Consider the following 21,285-nt stretch of genomic DNA (forward strand, 5'->3'; position numbering starts at 1 on the left):
CTGCAAGATCTCATTTCTTTAAACAAGACAGACTTTGTTCACCTGTTGTTGGAACAAGAATCTGACTGCTCAAGATGCTGAGGGCTCAAACATTCACTTCTTCCTTCTCTTGAGGAAAAACTTCAACTCTCAAACAACGACACTTCTTTAGCTGTGAACATTACAGTACAAAAACCTCAGCGAATGCTCTGTCACCTTGATCACCAGCTGAGCTGAACCCAACTTTCACACTGCAGAAATGCAGCTGCTCCAATGGAAGAGAATGAAAGTATTGTAAGATGTGGAATGGTAATTCCCACTAAAAACATGCTGAGAAGTATTATAATACAACCAAAGACGTTGCTACATGGCTCATTTGTATAGCTTGATGAGGGGGGAAAAAAATCAAAGGAAGCAGAGCCATGGAATGGTCTGTACAGTTCTCTTGGCCCTTCTGATTTTTGTATGGTAAGGAGTGATATATTTAACCCTCTCAGTGTATCCAGAGTGGAAGGACACCCACAACCCCAAAACAGCAGGGAGTCACTGCCTGTTGCGCCAGCCCTGCCTCAAAGCTTTCAGAGAACACTCTCAGGGTCCCTGTGAGTGGCAGCACCACCACTCAGTGACCAGCCACTGTTCCCACTCTCGCATCGCTGCGCGCACGCTGCGTGTGCAATTGGAGCCATCAGCCAGCTCAGTGACCAACATTTCTAACAGATTTGGCCCTGATGTCAAACCTTTGGGTACTTCACTAGGGACTCCCCTCCAGCTGCACCTTGTGCTGGTGATCCCCAAACTCAAGGATTGGTTTTCAACACACCCACAAGGCCCTTTACCTGGTGACACAGGTCCGCCTTACTTGCAGCACTAAGAACACATTTGCCCAGCCTGAGTGAGAGGCCCCGGGCATTCCCTGCACAACTCCACCATCCTTTTCAGTCAAAACACCTTTTCTCTGGCCAAGGCCTCTGCTGTTCCAGGAACAGGTGCTGCCATGACTGCTGGAGACCACAGCACATCATCACAAGCCCTGAGTGCACATGGGCTGAACACAGCAGAGTGCCCGGTCCCTGCCCTGCTCTGCCTACTCACAGTGCTCTGGAAGCTCTGCTCTAGGCCAGACTGCAACATAGGCCTAGCCCAAGCAACACCTAAGCAAATGCTTGACTGTCTCCAAGCAGGGGTCAACCAGAACAAAAACTCCCACCTCCTTTTGGTCAAGTACACCTGACAAAGCTCAGAGCAACCTGCTCCAAGTCCAGGTGTCCTGCAGCCATCCCATCCTGACAGCAGCCAGCACTCAGGGTCATAAGAGGGGTACCAGAAATCCACTGACAACCCCAGATACGCCCTGAATATTGAGAAGCAGAGCCCAAGAAATGCTGCTACAGCCGTTGCTTCTACTGGCTGCACTCTGATCGCTCTGAAAGAACCCAGGCAACCGTTAGGGCTAGAAAGATGGGGAAGGGTCTGGAGGGGAAGGGCTTGAGGAGCAGCTCAGGGCACTTGGCTCATTCAGCTGGAGCAGAGGAGACTGAGGGGAGGCTCCTTGGGGGCTGCAGCTCCTCCCGAGGGGAGGCAGAGGGGCAGGGGCTGAGCTCAGGAAGGGCTGGAGCTGTGTCAGGCCTTGGGATGGAGCTCAGGGAAAGGTTCTTCCCCCCGAGGCTGCTGGGGCACTGCCCAGGCTCCCCAGGGAATGGTCCCAGTCCCGAGGCTGCCAGAGCTCCAGGAGCATTTGGACAACGCTCTCAGGGATGCCCAGGGTGGGATTGTTGGGGGGTCTGTGCAGGGTCAGAGGTTGGACTGATGAGCCTGTGGATCCCCTCCAACTCAGGATATTCCAGGATTCTCTGATTTAGGTTAACTGTATTCCTATACCCCTGAGAGAACTCAGTTACTACCTCCAAGGCAGTTTATGTGGCCACCTTTATGACAAAGGGAATTTAATGGAGCTGGCAAAGCTGGTGTTCACATTTTCAGTATTTGGGCAATTTGTCTGCAAACCATTTGCACTTCTCATTAAGTTAACCATTGCCACAAGGCATTCTTGGATGCACATTTAAAGAAATCACATACCACCAAATGTGATTAGAGAGCTAGAAAAAAAAACGCCAGAGGTAATGATGCATTCCAATTCCACAGTTAACAGCAAAACTGCATAAACAATTTCATGGGTGTTTTGTACGCAAAAGGAAACTATTTCAGCCAAAGAGAATACTTAAGTATTTTCCACAAACAAGAACACTTCAGAATTCCATTTCTAGACTTAGTTCACTGCACTGGTGAAATGAGTGGTTGTCCTGTCACGTGAACTTGAGCTACTCACCACCCTGCAGCACCTGACAGCTGGGCAGTAAAATCCTCCTCCCTTTTCTGCTTGAAAAGCTCACATGGACAAGGACATTCATTTCTTTTTTAGCTGTGTAATTTCTGAGAGTGAGTCTTCCAGAGAAGACATGAAAATAAGAAGGCAGGGAAAGGGTAAAACTTTATGTCTATTCCTGAGGAATTACAACTATCTGAAAGTAACTTCTTTAGGTCCTGCAAGCAACATGTCCCAGGCACATGTGCAGAGAGTGAGCCACCACAACAACGTTTGAGATAGACCCCAAATTCCTGCATACAACCTCAACAAGTTACCCCAAAATGTCCTTTCTGCTCCACGATTCCCAGCAGCAGTGGAGAGATCCCTTTGCCCAGACAGCTGCTGATGACAGAGTTTGACCTTAGTGAGTTCCATCAGAACTTACACTGACACAGGCAAATGCAGAGAGTGCAGAGAAAGGCCATGTACAGACAGAGCCTTTGGAACAGTGTGAAGGATCATATCCTACACTTCCTAGAGTAGAAAGTCATGAGTACCAGAGGGAGAACATTCCCTGCTCAGGCAGTACAGAAGGTGTGAGGGAACAGGAACCCTCAGGAAGCTGGATGCCTCCTCTACAAAATCAATCACTGTCAGAAGGAACTTCCACAGAGCGAGGTGTGCACAGCAACCTGTCACCAGGGACTCAGAGCAGGGATATGGTGTCAGGAGCAATAAATAGATCCCACAGAAGTCTGAGACCATAAACACATGGGGAAAAAGGTTCACAGAATCCTAGAATAGAACTCTGGAATATTCTGAGTTGGACTGATGGTCCTTGTGGGGCCTTTCCACCCCCTGGCCCTGCACAGACACCCCAACAATCCCACACTGGGCATCCCTGGGAGCACTGTCCAAACGTTTCTGGAGCTCTGGCAGCCTTGGGGCTATTCCCTGGGGAGCCTGGGCAGTGCCCCAGCACCCTTGGGGGGGAAGAAACTCTTCCTAATATCCAGTTTAAACTCCCCCAACACAGCTTTGTGGTAGTTTTGCTGAATTCTTTTCCCTTGCCCTCTGAGGACAGTTACATACAACATCATAGGGGGGAGCACCCCACAGCTCACACAATTATTACAACAAGCAGGAGCTTTATTTTTAATATTACCATATGCTGCCATTCCACATGAGTTTGGAAGCTTCTTGCTTATAATAACTGCACAAAAAAGCAGTTTAACTCAACCTTTTCAGAGCTTCAGAACAGTCAGGTTTGAAAGTACTGATACTTCAGCAGAGTAAGGGGAAAACAGAGAAACTAAAACACATATGACCGACTAACTTTCAGCTTCAGCATTTGGTCCAGAAGGACTAACAGCCTGTGTACAGCAGGCTAAAGATGACCAGGCTCTCTTGAAAAATTTAGACCTACTGAGCAGAAGGATCTGTGCTGTGCACAGTCAGACATCCTGACACAATGAGCCATCAGCATCTGTGCTGCAAGAAACTGAGCAAGCCCAGAGGCCTGGAATCCTGCAGTAACAGCTGCCGAAGGAGAAATGTTTTAAAAAACTCACCTGTTAGAGGAGTTCAGCCCAGCATAATGTCTGGAAAGCCCGACCCCAGAACCTGGATGTTGCAGCAAAGTCAAACACACCCCATGCAGAATACAGCATGCGACAGGTTTCTTCTGTTGGATCATATCCAGCACCAGGTAGTTGCTCCAAGGAAATGGACATTTAACAACATACACATCCCTGGAGAGGGAATCAGCGCAGAGTACAAGCCTGGTCCTGCTGTCTGCAGTCAACGCTGCAGGGCTACTGTCTGATCAGTGCAGGCCAACTGGATCAACCCCAGACTTCTTGTTCTCTGCCTCATGAGTCAGAGCCACAGGAAGAAAGGATTTCATTGATGAAATCAGATCAACGGCTACTCACAGACCTCAGCAATCACCATGGCAGGCCAGGAGATGTACCAGTGAAAAGTTACACTGCAGGCTGGATGCTGTGCCATACTACATTGGGAAGTGAGAATCAGCCTTCCAACATCTCCCTAGGGTTCAAAGCCCCAAGGCATGGCTGGTGTTCAACTGAGATCTGACAGAAAGAACAGCGAATTTTCTTAATTTTTGTAAGAGAATTACAGAATTCATTCCAATGAATTCTGTAATTCTCTTATGAAAATCCTGGATGTCCAAGACATACTCGCCATAAACACAAGTAGAGTGAGCAGCACAGAACAAATCAGTATCTGCTTGCTGACCCCTAGTACTGATTCACTCATCACAAGTCAAGCAAAGCCATGTCTGGAAGTGCTGAGGAATGCGCTATACCAACTGGGGAATGCAAAGCCCAGCACTCTATTCTTCCAATATGATCAGGAGGAGCCCTGCATCCTTCTAATGCTCATCTACTGTGCACAAGTTTCTCTGTATAGGTACTGAAAAAAAAGAAAACAAAAAAACAACAGAAAAGGCAGCTGACACATCTCAAACAACAAACCAGACACACAGTCCCACCATTATCAATGGTTATAACCCATATGTACACAAAACCAAAAGCTCCTGGTAAGGAACGTGAACTGATACCATGGTTAGCTGCTACTTTCACCTTCCTGTAATGCTCATCAGTAGTGAGATAAAGGGTAAGCACTCTGGAGGCTTCAAGGAGTTTCTCTACATTTTATAACCACAACCTAACACATGGAACACAGATTGTTCAATACTCTACTGCATTTGAAGCAAAACACAACAACATATGTAATGATCATAGTAAAATACTTTGCTCAAAGAAACCCAAACTTTGGCTTTTAAATCAATTCTTGAATCCCAGTAATCAGTTGCCAGACAGTTTATGCCAGTTCAATAAGTCATGAAAAATTGCATTCCAGGCAGAAGTATTTTCTGTCCCATGTTTCATTAACAGACAACAAATTGAGAAGAAATTAATGTACCATTCAACATTTTACAAAAAGCAAGCATTATCAACTAAACGTTGATTTTATCTCTGAAAACACAAACAATAACAGGAACTTCAAAGACAAAATACTCTTGATTATTAAAACTTTATGGGGGCACCAAAAGCTATGACTTCACTGGAAAGAACTAAACTGATCCAAAAAGTCTAATTCCAACAAAAGCAAATGGTTCCCTCCCTCCTGTCCAGGTCACTCAACCCACTCTATCTCACATGCCAATATTATGGCTTATCTGACCAGACACCAAGGTCAGGGAGCTGAACAGGTTTTTCTGCAGCTCCAGTTTCCCTCTGTCTGCCACGGGGTCAGAGAAATGCAAGTGGAGGCACAAGAAAAGCAGAACTGTGCCACAGGATTTTTCTGTTCGGGGACTGCTGCACAGCCATCTGTTTAACAGAGAGTTTGAGAATACAGAATATAATGCGAACATCAAGGGGCAGAAACAAAAGCAAAAGGAAGAAAAAATGCTCAGAAGGAGCCAGTTCTGTGGCACTGGTATTCCAGAACTATCAGTAAGCATGGAGATGATTGGTAACTGCTCCTAATAGTGTTGCAAGCAAATGAAAAATTAAGTAGCAACAAAATTCAGTGGCATGACCACAGCAGCCACACAGAATCCAACAGCTGCAAACACTAGAGAAAAGCCAGTGTTCTGTCCACAGTCACTCAAGGACTCTCTGCAACAATAACGGCAATTTTACTTTAGATTCTTGAGGATAAGAACAACCCTGAGCACACAAGTGTATGTGCTGGACATTGAGCTACCCAGCAATGTCGAGTTCCAAGTTAAAGTTAACCAGACTTTACCAAAGTGTTTGATGCTACAGGTCACAGCGTGAAGCAGGCTCTCAACTTCAGGCACTGATGAGTCTCTTGCTTCCCACTGAAAATATCCTTCCCTCCCACACAGGTGATTCTGTGCTTATTTTACAGTCTAAGGTGTGGGTCAGCTATGACTTGTTATCATTAAGCAAGGGGTCTGATTCCTTGCAAAACCAGCCTTCAGAGTAAGCCTCAACTTTAAGTGCTGCAAAGCACATGACAATGTCTGGGACGAACACTCACCTACCAAAACATTTAAAGAAATCAGTATTTATGAAACTATTTTATCAAGGCTGAACATATACATTCCTTAAGTACAAATATAGACAGACAGACATCATGAGATACTTCATCTGCAAGATATCAGGAAAGCCAGAGACATGGAAATCACAGGGCCTACCCAGAAAGGAAATTCTGAAATTTTTAATTATTCAGTTCTCATGGGTATTCTCAAGCAAATAAAGCACTAAAGACAATGCACAACGAGGTCTCATGCATTCGATCAGCTCCCATGCAGCTTTTACAGACTGGGGATCAGTCTCAGGCCGGTTCTTTTACTGATTAGATAACAATCAGTATTGCTGAATTCTGAAATACAACACTGAGCATGCACAGCAGAGAATTCCACAAGCAGTGAGCTGCAGGCTGGAAACAAACACCAGTGCACAGCTAGTTAACAGCACTTTTTTTCCTCCCCTCCAGAAACAACAAAGTGCTCTTCACTGAATCCTGCATTCTGCAAATTCTGAACAAGAATAACCAAAACCTGTAAATGAAGTATTTTAACAGTGCAAGGACTAAAATCTCTTCAGAGAGCAGCTAAAACCTCCTGCAACTAAGCAGATATGGAAGCAGTTGCTCTGTCAGCATTTGTTATGCTTCAAGGAACCACTAAGTTTCACAAGTCAGAACAATTCATTCTTCTCATATTTTAAAGCTACTACTACCAATCCTATTTAAGGAACTTACAAGTTAAATTCCACAACAGTGATAAGACCTACAGCCACTTCAGAAGCTCAGCATGCCTTTATTCTACTGATCAAAATCAGAAAAAAAAAGTTTGTTTATATATTCAGAGTTCAGGTGGAATCAAAAACACTCAGACTGCAGGAAGGATAAATCAGCTGGGGACTAAATCTAAACCAATTTTAGACCTGTCTGTTAATGTTTAAATTTGGGAACTGTATTTCTTAGAATTCTTAGTCATACACACAATATTCACTAACTTAGCCTTGAGCATTCCATCCTCCCAATACCCAATCCTGGCATTACGAAGTTCCAGGTAAACTTGTTAATAGTTTGATTACACACACACAAATATTTAGTATTTCTACATTAAGTTGCATTCAACCAAGTATCTGCTCAAGCAATCTAGAACAAGGTGACAACTTCTGAAACACTAAATCATACCTGCAACTTTGTCCCGAATAAGTTTTGCAGATTCCACTTCGCCGATGCTGCTGAACAGACTCCGTAATTCATCCTGTGTCATGTTCTGAGGGAGGTAGTTTACAATTAAGTTTGTCCTACCAATATCATCCCTGCAGTCTTCAGCCATGTGATCTTCATAACCATTGGACATTTTACAATATATCTGCAAAGTGAAAAAAATCCTCAGTGAGGTTTAGATCTTCGCATTTCCATAAACCAAACTTCTTCCACCTGAAATAAGTTTGAATGTTTATTTTAAAAACTGAGAACAAGCCACTGCTTCAGCAATGCATTTTTTCAACTCAGAAAACAAAACACTATTTGTTGAAAATTCCAGAACAATTCATTCTTTCAAAAGCACAAACACAACATTTTACAGAACTATGTACCATTAAAGACCACCTCAGGATTTCTATTTTTTTTACATTAATAAAAAGCATTAAGATAGATTTTGAAGACATTCCTGTAAACACCAAAGTATTCCCAAGAGCCAAGGTAAAAATCAGGTATCCCATGTCCAGGTACTTGACCAGCCACAACCAAACTGCCACCTCAACCTGAATTCCAATCTTATGCCCAGAACTCTTTCAGACAGGGACACAAGAGGCAGCAAGATCTTACCCAGTTCAGAGTTTCAACTGGGGACTATTAATTTTCTGAATGTTTCCCCCTGTAAATGCTGTCAATCCTGCACCTAAAAGCCTGCTACTGTTTAATGCTGCCTTTGGTGCTTAACTGTGTGTATGAAACCAGTGAGTGCTGCACACTGACTTGGGGGCATAGAGTATTTGGTAGAGTTTCTATTTTTGCAGCTTTTTAAAGAAAGCCTTGAGAAAACATCCAGAGTTCCAATCATAGGAAGATACTCTATGCCTCAGTCCACCATCACAGACTGAATCCTGATGTTTTTAGTTGACCAACAACTAAAACACCAAACTCAAGCTGCTCGTGGCTTGCCAGAATCCTAGTTTTTCAAGCACTTCAACTACTTTGAAATAGTTAAAATCAGGATATTCTAAACCCTGTTTCTGCAACAGGATCTACATATCTGGATCTGCTAAAGGATAAGCCTTTCCAGGGACTGCACCACTACTGACAGCCAGAAGTTGAATAATGGAAGAAGTCAGAAACAGCAACCAGAAATCCTCAGCCCAGAAAGGGAATGCCTCCTGCATGAAGGGACTTCCAGGCCCTACACCAGCAGCTGCTGTTAATTTATGTCTGACAGTGAAAGTCAAACTTTTAAACAAATACCTGAGCACATCATTGTAAACCATAAGAAGACTCACGCTAATTTAACACAGTATGGATCTGAACTGAATCTTTACCTTTTCAATATGTGTTGAAGCATTAAGAGCTGGCAGCTCTTGCTCCCCTTCACCCACAGATCAGGTTCTACCCCCATTTTTGTGTTTCAAGTATCAACACAAGAGCATTCCAGCACCCTCTGCCCATAGGATAACCAATCTGTACTGTGAAAGCAATGGAAAACCACACAGGGGGGAAGCCCTTTTTGTTGTGTCAGCAGTTCTAATCTGCTTTCCTTGCAGCAGGATAACCACCACTTAATGCCACAAGATAGAAAAGCAAGGGGAGGCACCGCAGAGCTGGAAGCAGGGGAAGACGCTCCCCTCAGCAGACAATTTTTAAGCTGCCAGGTCATCTCAGCTGTACTGCAAATTCTGTCATTAAAAACACATGCCCTCCTGGCTCTATCAGAACTTGCTGAGCACAATCTCAGAGAAGTTTCCTGTTCTGGTAAACAACACTCAAACAGCTGAACCGTCTCTGGTCACCATGTCTAAGTTATAAAACCATGTAACACACATTTTCAGAATTATTTGAATAGAAGGCAACTTTGGTTGCCTTTGCCCTCTACAAAATTCAAGCCCTACAAGCAGAACACACCAATATGTTTATGAGTGCAAGCTGTACAGCACAAATAGAATATTTGGTAAGCAAAGGAAGAAACATTGAGATTTTTCCACCTTTAAGAGGAAAAAGTTAAAATTTCCTTCATTTTAACCCAATTTGCCCTTTATAGCCATTTATTTACGATATAAATCCTTCCTACTGCTGAGATTAAGAAATTGCTATATATTGTAATGATTTCAAGAACAGACACTTAGAAGATTGGGGGCGTTGGGTTTAATTCTCCAGGGAGTATCTGCTGCTTGAAAAGTAAGCACCACAGTCAGATACCAAGAAGAAAAATTTTCCTAGCACACCATGATGGCAAGTTACCACACTCATATTTGGCATAAAGCAGAATTGACAAGAGTTTGGCAAGTGGCTACTGACCTTCCATCATTGTTCCCACACCCTCTTACCTGTCTGCAATACTCACAGTCTACATCTCCCCGGACACTCTAGCAGTACCTGGGGCAGTGCCGATTCAGAGCCATTAGAAGGTGGGAAGGAAGCTTCCACCAGCTTTTCTTCAGGCTTTCAGACAGCAAACATAGGAAGCCCTTGCATCCACACCTGGCAAATGTTTCCATGGGATACCAGGAACAAAGCAGGAGCAATAGAGGCACAGTGAAGAGCTAAAGAAGCAGAGCGCTGAGAGAGAAGATGCTTCTCTCTTCCTAATCTCCTGCTGAGCACTTACACAATCTGCTGCAGGACTAACACTGTCCAGCCAGCCTGGAAGTCAGTGGGAAACCACTTCCTCTGCTGGTGAGGTGTTAAGAGAATTCCCCCATTCGACCAGTCTGATGCCATTCTGGGGGTCCCACTGGCACTGCCCCAGACTGGCACTGCTAGGAACAAAGCCCCTTTGCAGCAGCGGCTCCAGTGACCCTACAGACCCCGTGTGACTCCCCGCACACCCCACACTCAGTCAGACCAGCCCCTCTCACTGGCTCGGGCCCATGTTTGCCATAGCACAATCCCAGACTCAGGTTCCTTTGTGGTGCAGTGACACAGAACAGCTTGAGCTGGTGCCCCTGGGGAGGGACTCCGGAAAAAGACCCCCCTGTGCCCGCTCCCAGTCTGTGCCCATCCTGATGCTGATGCTTAGTCCAGGTTCTTCTCAATGTGTCAGGGAAGGCTTAGGCTGGGTATTCAGAAAAGGTTCTGAAAGAAGCTCCCCAGAGAAAAGGTCATGGCCCCAAGTCTGGCAGAATCGAAGAACTCCCTCCCAAAACAACCTGCAGCTCACACTGCCGCTGCCCACCTGCACCAGGTGTATTCCTCAACAGGTGAACAGTTCTCCTGTTTGCAAACTAAGTTAAAAAGAGCCCCTGAGGAATTGTAACCTCTGCGTGCTGCAAGGATGTACAGAACGAAAAAGAGCGATAAGATATGATGGATGAAACAAGCAATGCTACACTGGAAAACAAGTTTTTATTCTGCTCTCACTGAAATATGCTGAGGGAATGCCCTGATCTTTCGTTACCAAAGAGATAAGAATCCATTTCTGTCAGTAAGTATTCCAGATTTGAGAACCAGGCCGAGACACTAACTTGTATCTAGAACTCCATTAACTGACATTTGTCAATCCACAATGACATAAATCGAAAGACTGAAGGCATTTATATTCCCAGTGGACAGGTCAACAGTGACAAGAAGGCCCAACGGCACCATTTGGGAAGGCTGACTGAAAAAAGATTGATAGTTTGCAACCTTTCCAAAACAGGCCTTCATTTTTATGTCCCAAAAAACCTAAAACTTTAAGACTAGGATCCACTGCACTGCAATTCCTAAAATGACAATTTTTAAAAAAATAACCAAATGCTGTAGAAGCTTGTTTGAAAAGGCAGCAGCCACTTTCTTCCTTGGGTAAGATGTCCTAAAACTTACAATGCCAAGGCTGCACAAAGCAACAACCATATGAGCCATATCCAAACCTTCCACTAATTCTGGAGGTGCTCAAATCCACGCAGCCCAACACTTCATCACCTGTGCCAATGACTGCTCAGGCACCCTCAGCCAGGCCAGCACTCCCAGGACTGGATTGAAAACCTCGCATGGGCATCATCTGCAGAAATGCTGCACTGACCATGACCACCACCTTCTCACAAAAGCGCACCAGATTCCACAGGTTTAACAGCTCTGGCAACAGCCAATAAAAGTTTTTGCCCAATGACACTCTGTATCTCCATACAGAATTCTAGGAATCACTGCTATTAACTATTTCACTGCAAGATGTTTGCTAAGAAGAAAAACCTGTATGGATCTGTGGAGATCATGTGAAACGAGAACACTGGCAAGAAGAACTGTCTTCAATATCAGGTAAGAGGCTTTGCCTACCTTCACCTTGTTCACAGGACTAAAAAGGCACCAGACCACTACTGGAGTCACAAATTAGTATGTAGACATGTAAACAGATGCTCACAGAATCCCAGGACAGCTGGGTTGGAAGGAACCTTAGAGACCATTTCATTCCACCCCCTGCCAGAGTCAGGGACACCCTACACTATCCCAAGGCGCTCCAAGCCCCATCCAACCTGGCCTGGAATGCTGCCAAGGATGCAGGGGCAGCCACAGCTGCTCTGGGAAACTTGTGCCAGGGCCTCCCCACCCTCACTGCCAACAATTCCTTCCCAATATCCCATCTAACCTTGCCTTCCGGCAGTGGGAAATCATTCCCCCTTGTCCTGTCCCTTCATCCCTTGTCCCCAGTCCCTCTCCAGCTCTCCTGGAGCCCCTTTAGGCTCTGCACAGGGCTCCAAAGTCTCCCAGGATCCTTCTCTTCTCCCAGTGAACAGCCTGGCTCCAGAACAGAGGGGCTCCAGCCCTCAGAGCATCTCCATGGTCTCCTCTGGTCTCACTCCAACAGGTCCATGTCTTTCTTGTGCTGCGGTCTTCAGAGATGGAGGCAGCTCTTCAGGTGGGATGGATGGTGATCAGCTAGTACAGAACTTAAGATGGGAAATTCTTCCTGGATCAACAAGCTCTGGGGCACAGAGCTCATGGCACCTTGACTGGGAATGGGCCACAGTGAGTACAGCATGGTCTTTAAACCACAGCAGATCTGAGGCTGCTGACCCAGCTACTCATCCAAAACCTCCATCTTTCTTTGCAATGAAGTGCAAGTCAGCATCACCCAGGACACTCTACACAGGAAGGGCTTCAGAGGACAGTGTCTGACAAAGTCCCTGAACTGGTGAAATCTCTTCGTTGGTGTTGTCAGTGGTTAAATGAACAGGAGTTCAGAAACCAGTGATGTTGCAGAGTTCTGCCCATGAGCTGTTTCATCAAGTTGCACTTCAGTCTTGTAGGTCTATTCTTGAGCTCTGCCTATGTATTTAAGAATCTAACTGGGGCGCTTCAAGTAGAACCTCAAGGCTATTAGAACCCTTCTGTTTCTTCAGCACACAGATATTTGTCAACATGCCTCCCCCCCAGAGTCATGACTGACTAAGAAACAACAATCTTGTCTTAAGCTGCTGAGCCGTTTCTTGGAGACCACACCTGAAACAGGACAAAAAGGACACTACTACATTCACGCAAGTGCCAGACCAACCCAGAAGGCAGGTGCAGAGGTGCTGAGATGTCCAGGCTGGAATACATGACAAAACCCATGCCACACACACAGAAGGGCCTGAAGAGCTTCCATGATTTTAAACTGCTTCAGGAAAAGAGTTTTCAAGAACTATCCAACATAGTGTTGTCATGCAAAAACTTGCTTTGCAGGCAGCTGTCATACCAGGATTGAGAAGCAAAAGTTTAATCACAACAGAGAAGGATAGACACTGAGGGAAGTAAAAGCAACATACTTCCTTCTCTGAAATCACTGTAAGGAACAGAACAGGTTTCACCTGAATAGCCACACCAGCAAAAAACCCTCCCCTAGGCCTACCTGCCTCCCAAGAAAAAGGAAAGTGTTTCCTAGTGCTCCACAGTTGGAACACATCTCTCTCAATCACTTAATCCAGACTTCACTACATCACAGAGCCTTTCCCCATAATCTACAAGAAAACACCCTTTATTCTTATTACAAAGTCTTTTCATGTCCCCAACAGCTCTCCATATTGCACCCCACATGAGCACAGACCTCTCCATGAACACAAAGACAGACCACAGGACAAGGACACTGCAGTGCAAGTCCTGTTGGTATTGGATTCACTGCACATTCATGCACTAGTCCTTCAACTCCCCGTCAAATCTTGACCAAACATCAAAGCCATTTGGGGGGAGGGAGAAATTACAAAATCCAGATTATCTCTTAAATTCAAGAACAGCACTTACAGAGTGTATGAGGGAAAATAGCATGAACTTGAGAATGGAAGGTCATCCCAGCGTGTACAGGTCACGCACATCAAAGCCTCAACTCAGATCCAAGCAACATGTCTGAGTCTTCCAACAGATTATTTCATTGTACATCTGTGAGGGCAGAGGATAATGCTTTTCTTATGAATAAAACCAAATCAGGTATGAGGGAGCGTGCCCGTGTTTGAGAGGTGCCTGATGCTGTTTCCCAAAGTCTGTGACTACAAGCCAAGAGTCTTGGTGTCACCTTTCTTTGCTCAGGATGAGTGGCAACAACGTTTCATCAGTATGAATCCTAAGTTCTGCTGGAAAAGCCATCTTCCTGAACTGTGAACATGATGATTGAATACACATGGAAATGTAAAGGCAGAAAGTGAGGTGTCACAGGTTCTTTCCCAAACTACTTACCCTAGTTCTCCTTCTACTGTCCCAGAGCAATCAATCAGGTCAATATTCTCTGGCTTACCTGAACTCGTCTGCTTTGCAGTCACAATATTTTAAATCAGTAAACAGGAAAAATTTAAATTCAATATTCAGTTTAATTCAACTGGCTTTTTAAGTCTCCCTTCACTCCCCACAAAAATGAAACTAACTCAGGGCTGACACATTCTATTGAAGGTCACTAAAAAAAGTTTGTCTTTAGACAGGAAGATTCTTTTACCTTGAAACTCTGAATGTTTTCACAGATGCTGTACATATATGAGCCTTCCACACTGATATGTAAATTCTGTTTGTAAATTTGACAACCAAGCAAACCCTTTCTACTTGCCAACCCTTTGGGTTTTCCAGAGGTAACAGATCTCATCTCTTTGATTCTTTTCCCCTTTGCACACCTGAAATGAGGACACTACCCTTGTTCTCCTCAGCTCGACTGCACCTAAGATTCCAACACTTCTGCCAGTAAAAACAGCTCAGCACCAGAAGCGGCCATTACTAAAATCTGCTGCTGCATTTCCACAAATTCTATTTCTATATGCTTAATCATTGATTTCAGAACAACATAATTTAGGCTTTTTTGCGTTTTTTATGATGTTTTATAAACACTGGGCATAAATTTAGTTTTAAGCACATTTTTTGTCTAACAAATCTCAACTGTCATAATTTTAATACTTCAGTAAAGGAGTTTTAGATGTTCCTTAGCAATCAGATTGTCTGGAAGGCTTTAAAATGCTTCCCTTAGTTGGATTTTTATTCACGTCCATATAATAATATCATCAAGGTGGTTTTGTCAATGCTTATATTGCCATTCAGAGACAAAAGCATTTGAGGCCAAAAAATAAGCTGCATTCTGCAGAGCAATGACCTTACTTTACTCAGTTCCTACGAACAAAATTAATCATCATTGGGATGCTGTCAGAAATCAGATCCAGGCTGGCCATAATTACCCTCTGCTGCTGGTCCAACACACAGCAGGGATCAGGGCCCTCTCAGCTCGAGCTGTAGGAACAAGGGCAATCAGAATCCTGTGCCTGAGACGCTGAATGTCTGCTGCCAGATCCAGATATCCCCATCTTCCCAGGTTAACAACCAGCCCTGATAGATAGAGGATACCAGGCTCTGCTCAGAGTTTCACATCCACACCCTCTAAGCAGCAAATACACTTCTCAGCACCATGGATCTGCTGGAGCCAGTCCAGAGGAGGCCACAGAGATACCCCAAGGGCTGGAGCCCTCTGCTCTGGAGTCAGGCTGGGAGACCATGAACCAACGAAACCTAAGAAATATTAGTTTGTTAAGGTTAACACCCTGGGGTTGTTCACCAGGAGGAGAGAAGGCTCCAGGGAGAGCTCAGAGCCCCTTGCAGGGCCTAAAGGGGCTCCAGGAGAGCTGGAGGGACTGGGGCAAGAGATGGAGGGACAGGACAAGGGGGAATGGCTTCCCACTGCCAGGGGACAGGGCTGGATGGGATACTGGGACGGAATTGCTCCCTGAGGGAGTAGGGAGGCCCTGGCACAGAGTGCCCAGAGCACTTGTGGCTGCTCCATCCCTGGAAGTGTTTCAGGCCAGGTAGGACAGGGCTTGGAGCAACCTGGGATGTTGTAAGGTGTCCCTGACTATGGCAGGGGGTGGAACAAGTTAGTCTCTAAGCCTCCTGCCAACTCCAGCCGTTCCAGGATTCTGTGATTCCACAGCTGTTTGCCCCTGGGCCGAAGATGCTGCCAGTTAACACCACCAAGTTCTTGCGCAGGGAAGAGACAGCAAAGAACTTTGTGCAGCCTCGACTATCTCACCCCCCGCACTGGCATTTTTTTAAAAAACAGTTTTATGATAAACAGATATTTTAAAAATAAATAAATAAATAATTTATTAGCTTCCTTTTTCTAGACAGGGTCAGATTGTCCATAAATTTCCTTTGGCACTTTTTTCACCTACACAAGAGACATCTGGAGACAACTGTGCTGTGAGGGAATGATTACTTTCTGAGGGAGAAGGCAGGAGATGAGAAGAAGTGGACATAAGTACTGTAGATTCCAGACACTTTCTGACATCAGCTGTTCCACACTGATCCAACCTTGGATAACAATGACCCATCTTCAGATACTTTCACCTTGATGGAGCAGGAAGGCAAGTGAATAGCAGAAGGAAAAGACAGCATCCAACTTGCTCACCAGCACAAAACAACTAGCTGAAAATCCATCTCTGAGGGCCTGGTGAGAGACTGTGGTTTGCTGCTGTGTTCCTACATGGAGGCCATGGAAGCAGTAGGAGATAGGAAAATTATACCTTTGTAGTACTATGCCACTGCTACTACTATTAAAAACAAAACAAAAAACCCCAAAGGCAGCAAACTCACACACACGAAGAATGTCTCTGTCTTCTCAGTACAGCTTATTTCCACCTTATCCCTTCAAAAAAAAATTTAAATCTATTTTTGCATACATCACCTACATACAACAAGGTTGTATAATCAAATGGTTCATTTAGGCCAGCAGTTTGAAGCTTGCAGGTGGCTGAATACAGAACTGCACATCAGACAGAAGTGCCCTGATCACTGTCAGCACAAGTCAAAATGTATCACCTCTCCTTTGCTGAACTCTGTCATTCTCCCTAAATGCTTAGATTGGCAGGACTTTCCTGCCGATGCCTTTTAGGCTGCTTCTAAAGTATCTGGAAGTGCAGAAAGAACAGCTTCTCTGAAGTTCTAGAAGTCTGAAAACATAGCAAGTTTGAGCTTTCTAGAGTTGGTGACTAAATGTCTTATCAACTTCACAGGCAGCTTATCCACATGTGGGCAGAGTGACAGCCAGTAACTTTGGGTATCAAATCAGAGAGCTCACAATAAATAAGCAAGAAACAAGACAGAGACCAAAGCTTCAGGAGAGAAAGTAGGCTGGTACAAGTGCTGAAAGAAATGGATTCTGAAACTAAAATGGCATGTCTCAGGTCAAGACAAGGAGGGCTTTTTCCAGGGGGAAAAAAAAAAAAAAGTGATAGAACATATAAGAAACAGAAAGAAAAGAGTGTTTGAATTCAGAGCATAGAGTACATTTCACATTAAGTTCATGTCAGCACCAGACACCGTTCAACAAACACAGATAAGCTGCTACACACAACATTCACATTTCCATTCAGACTGTGCTTACTGCTGCTGCTGTTTTCACAAACTTGGTCCTGCACAAGAGGAGTTCATCTAGTCCTGCAGAACCACCCACAGCAGGGCCATAAACTCACTGTACAACACATTTAACAAACACATCAGCTTAAGATGTTCCTGCTCAAATTCCAGTCAGGCCTGGGGAGAGCCTACTGCAATCACAGCTCTAACTCCAGACTGCTGAACGCCTCGAATCATGGAAACCACAAGAGCACTGGGATCATTATACACACAGTTTCTCTGCTTCAGAACAAAAATCAGGACACTCACAGTAACACCTCATGCAGCATAGACTTAGAGGCTCAGGACTCTTGATTTTATTATTCATCACGCACACAGCCATAACCCAGGAGTCAACAGGAAGAAATCTCATCAACTCTACAGGTTTGATAAAGACTATAGAACACGTGCATCGTCCTAGTTGTAATGGGGAATACACAAGCCACAGAACTGTTCACACAACTCGAGAAAAAAAGTGGTTAAAACATGAGCACAGGGAAACAACAGCTCGTAGAGGTGAGAGCCGAGCAATATGAGCAGTCAACACCCACAAATCAGTGAGTAAAATGAACAAAAAATACAAAGACCTCAAAAAGTGATCAAATATAACAAAAGGAATTCATCCCTCCCTTTCCAAACTCTTTCCTCTTTTGTCTTCCACAGGCGCTTTATTAAGTGATAACAGGATCCCAGGGCAAGTCCTCATGCAAAAAACCGTGCTTCCTTTCCCAGTGAGTGTGGGATAGAGCTCCGTGCCCGACAAACGCTCCTGCACTCCCAGCGGCGCAGAACCCAGGAGGAGCACTCGCCTCCCCGCGGCATGTCCCTCATTGCGTACTGCCGTGAAATGGCCCCTAGGACAGCCTCGCCTTTTCCAACCGCTAAAACAGAGCAAACGCTCTGCTCTGAATTGCTCCCAGGAGCACAAACAACAGCGGCTGCTGCTTTAGCCATGATTCCTGCAGCCCCGAGCACTCGCTACACCATCACCAGACCCGCGGCTAGCACTGAGGCCGACCGGCACTGACCGCGCCGGCACGGGACCCCCAGGTACCGCCAATCAACGAGGACACGCCAGACCTAACCAACCTGGGAGATTTAAAATCTGTGCCCGCACAGACACGGGAAAAATAAACATGAAAGATGAGGCCATTAACCGGACGGAGAAAGGCCCTGAGAGGCGGCGCGACCCCGCAGCGCATCGCGGCACCGCGACCCGCGGCCTTCCCGCCGCAAGCGTGGTGGCCTCGGGACCCGATCCCCGCCCGTGCCCCATCCGGCCCCTGCGGGCCCCGCAGGCCGCGACCCCGCCGAGCGCCCGCCGCGCCAGGCCCGCGCTGCCCCGCGGCCCCTCCCCCCACAGGCCCGGGCTACCCCGCCAGGCCTAGGCCTCGGCCCGGCCGCCCGGGCCCCGTCGCCCGCTCCCTCCCACGCCAGCTCCGCGGGTGCCGCCGGGGCTGTTCAGGCGCGGCCCCGCGGCCCCGCGCGCGGCCTCACCTGCAGCGGCGGCGGCCGGGCCCGGGCAGCGGGAGGCGATCGGTCCGCAGCGCACAACGAGCCGCTCCAGCGCCACCGCCCCGCCCCCGCACCACCCGCCGACACCCATTGGTTACCGCGTGCACGTGCCCCGCGCGCCATTGGCTCGTTCCCCCGTCCGTCAAGTGCTGACCGGGGGCGGAGCCTACAGCGAGCCGGGGGGAGGGGAGCGCGGCCGGGGCCGGGCCCGGCTGCTCCGCTGAGGCGGCAGCGCCCGGGGCTGGAGGGGCCCGGCGGCGTCACCAGAGCGATCCCCCCGACGGCTCGGGGCTTCGGGAAGGGCCGGTGCGCCGCGGCCGCGGGTCCGACTGCTCTTGTGGGAAGGAGCCCGGAGGAGAACGTGCATCCTGTGGCCAGCTGGGCTCTTGGAGAAGGAGAAACGCGAGTGGTGCTTTGTGCCAGGGAGCCTGGCTCGGGTGGAAGATGGAGCACGGCAGGCCTGGGCCCGCCGGCTGCGGGCGGCGCTCCGGTAGCCGAGCCTCTCCTCGCCTGAGGGCCAATGCCACCCGGAGCCCGGGCACAGGGGCAATCTCCCCGGGCACGACCCAGGGGAATGCTGGTGTCTAGTTAAGAGATTAAATACTTCCTGTGTAAATGAGATGCAAATGATCATCTGCCAAAGAAACTGGTGGCCAGCACTTCCCTCTGCTCTGAGAAATTCTGCAGCACCCTGAAGGGACCAGCTGCCCAAGAGTTTTCCATCTTCCATTTCCACTTTTTGTAGCCAAGGGCATCCCTTTGTATCTGCACGTATTTCCACTGCACAGGAGTCATCTGTGAGAGTAAAATTCCACTGTTCTGCAGAAAAATAAGTCTTTTTGTCATTGCCAACAGTACTCTGCCATAGTACCCTGGTACAGCGCAGCATGCTTAGTCTGTGACATGTAAGCTTCAGGTCTGTGAATCCTGTGTTAAGGTACTCAACTTTGGGGAAAAACAATCAGAATACTTTGCAGTACAATACATTATGTTCCTTTTCATTCACAGATGACTCATGATTTGAGTTTTACTTAGTTGAGTGACATACCTGAAAACCAAATTTCTCCTTCTCTAGCTCCTTTCTCGAGTCTAGAAGAGTGAGATCTCACCTGAAAGATGGGAATTGCAGCAAGACAGGAGTTTGTGTTCTTTGGCATTTCCGTGTACACATGTAGAAATACTCTGTCTACTGGAATACGTGGCAAATTACACCATGAAAATACAAATATCTTTTCTCTGCCTATGCTGATGTGGCCTCTAGCAAGACTTTGTCTGGTAAATTCCCAACATGGTTCACTGATGTTTTCTAGTTTAACTGCCCAGAAACCTCTCCCAGAAACTCCTTCAAATGGGCCTATTATGCTGTGTCATATCCTAATCTTCCACATGTGACAGCAAGGGGCAACACAGCCTCTGCCATATCCAGTGGGTACAGCCTGACAGAGATCCTAACAGCTCCATGAAGAGCCCACTGAGGATATTAGATTGGGAGCAATGCTAAAAACCTTGCCATTCTCTTTTCCTCTCTACAATAGTTCTCAGTTCCAGATGGGGAATCCTTACACGAAAATTCCAAGCCTGACAGGTTTAGAAATATCCTTCAAAACCTTCTGAAAATTAAAGACATTTGTGCATCTGTTATTTGCTCATCCTGCCAACCCCAAAATCACAGTATTGTCATTCATATCAGTGGCAGCTTTCTTTTACTGTAAATTCGATGTTTTCCTTGTATCATCCAGGTTTTAATTAACAATCCCATTCTTGGACATGAGGTAGGTCTCAAATCTTCAAAAATTGAGGCCATGAACACAACACTGCATGGGGCATTGATGCCTTTGTCTTTTGACAGCATATTTCAATCTCATAATTTCATCTATCACCATAAACACTTATTTAAGATGTTCTGGCAATTAAAAGGTGTTGTCCTTTGAAACAGTGTATCATTTTTAAAATTATTTATCTCTTTTTTTGCTAAATACATTATTGGTCTATTACAGTGTTTCAGTTCAATATGAAAACATCAGCCCGAAGGTTTTATGATGTGGAATTTTAGCAACTTAAAGCAAGGTGTCATGCCTGAAATCATCTCAAGATGATAGAACATGAATGCCACAGGCATGTTTGATCACAGCATTTCTTGGGATACCTTGAAAGATGAAAAAAGCTCAGTGCAAACAGAGTGACGCAGGAAGCCCTTGGTGAATGTGGTTTTGACATAGCAGAGAAACATGCAGCAGGAATTGAAAGATGAAGAAGCAGTGCAAGGACAAAGGGTTGTACCTGGCTGTGAATAAATATGGAATCATAAAATCCCAATCTCCTGAACTGGGACCCACAGGGATCCTTGACCCCAACCCTTGTCCCTGCATAAACACTCCCAACAATCCCACCCTGAGCATCCCTGAGAGCGTTGTCCAAATGCTCCTGGAGCTCTGGCAGCCTCGGGG

At 46.2% G+C, this 21,285-nt stretch overlaps 1 protein-coding gene across 2 annotated transcripts in view; it reads right to left on the bottom strand.

Annotated features, from left to right (window-relative positions):
- ELAVL1 (ELAV like RNA binding protein 1) overlaps nucleotides 1–18,914 on the bottom strand; it is a 40,576-nt gene extending 21,662 nt beyond the window's left edge. For both annotated transcript variants that reach the window (XM_066205669.1, XM_066205667.1), the window contains exons 1-2: nucleotides 18,821–18,914; nucleotides 7,493–7,676 (exon numbers count right to left, since the gene is read on the bottom strand). In XM_066205669.1, coding sequence (XP_066061766.1) covers nucleotides 7,493–7,664 — 172 coding nt within the window. In that variant the 5' untranslated portion in view covers nucleotides 7,665–7,676; nucleotides 18,821–18,914. The remainder of the gene's footprint in view (nucleotides 1–7,492; nucleotides 7,677–18,820) is intronic.
- Between the last annotated feature and the right edge of the window lie 2,371 nt (nucleotides 18,915–21,285).

This window comes from Chamaea fasciata, unplaced genomic scaffold (genome assembly GCF_029207755.1).
Source record: "Chamaea fasciata isolate MVZ Bird 193981 ecotype frontalis unplaced genomic scaffold, bChaFas1.0.hap1 SCAF_28, whole genome shotgun sequence".
Classification (NCBI taxonomy): Eukaryota; Metazoa; Chordata; class Aves; order Passeriformes; family Sylviidae; genus Chamaea; species Chamaea fasciata.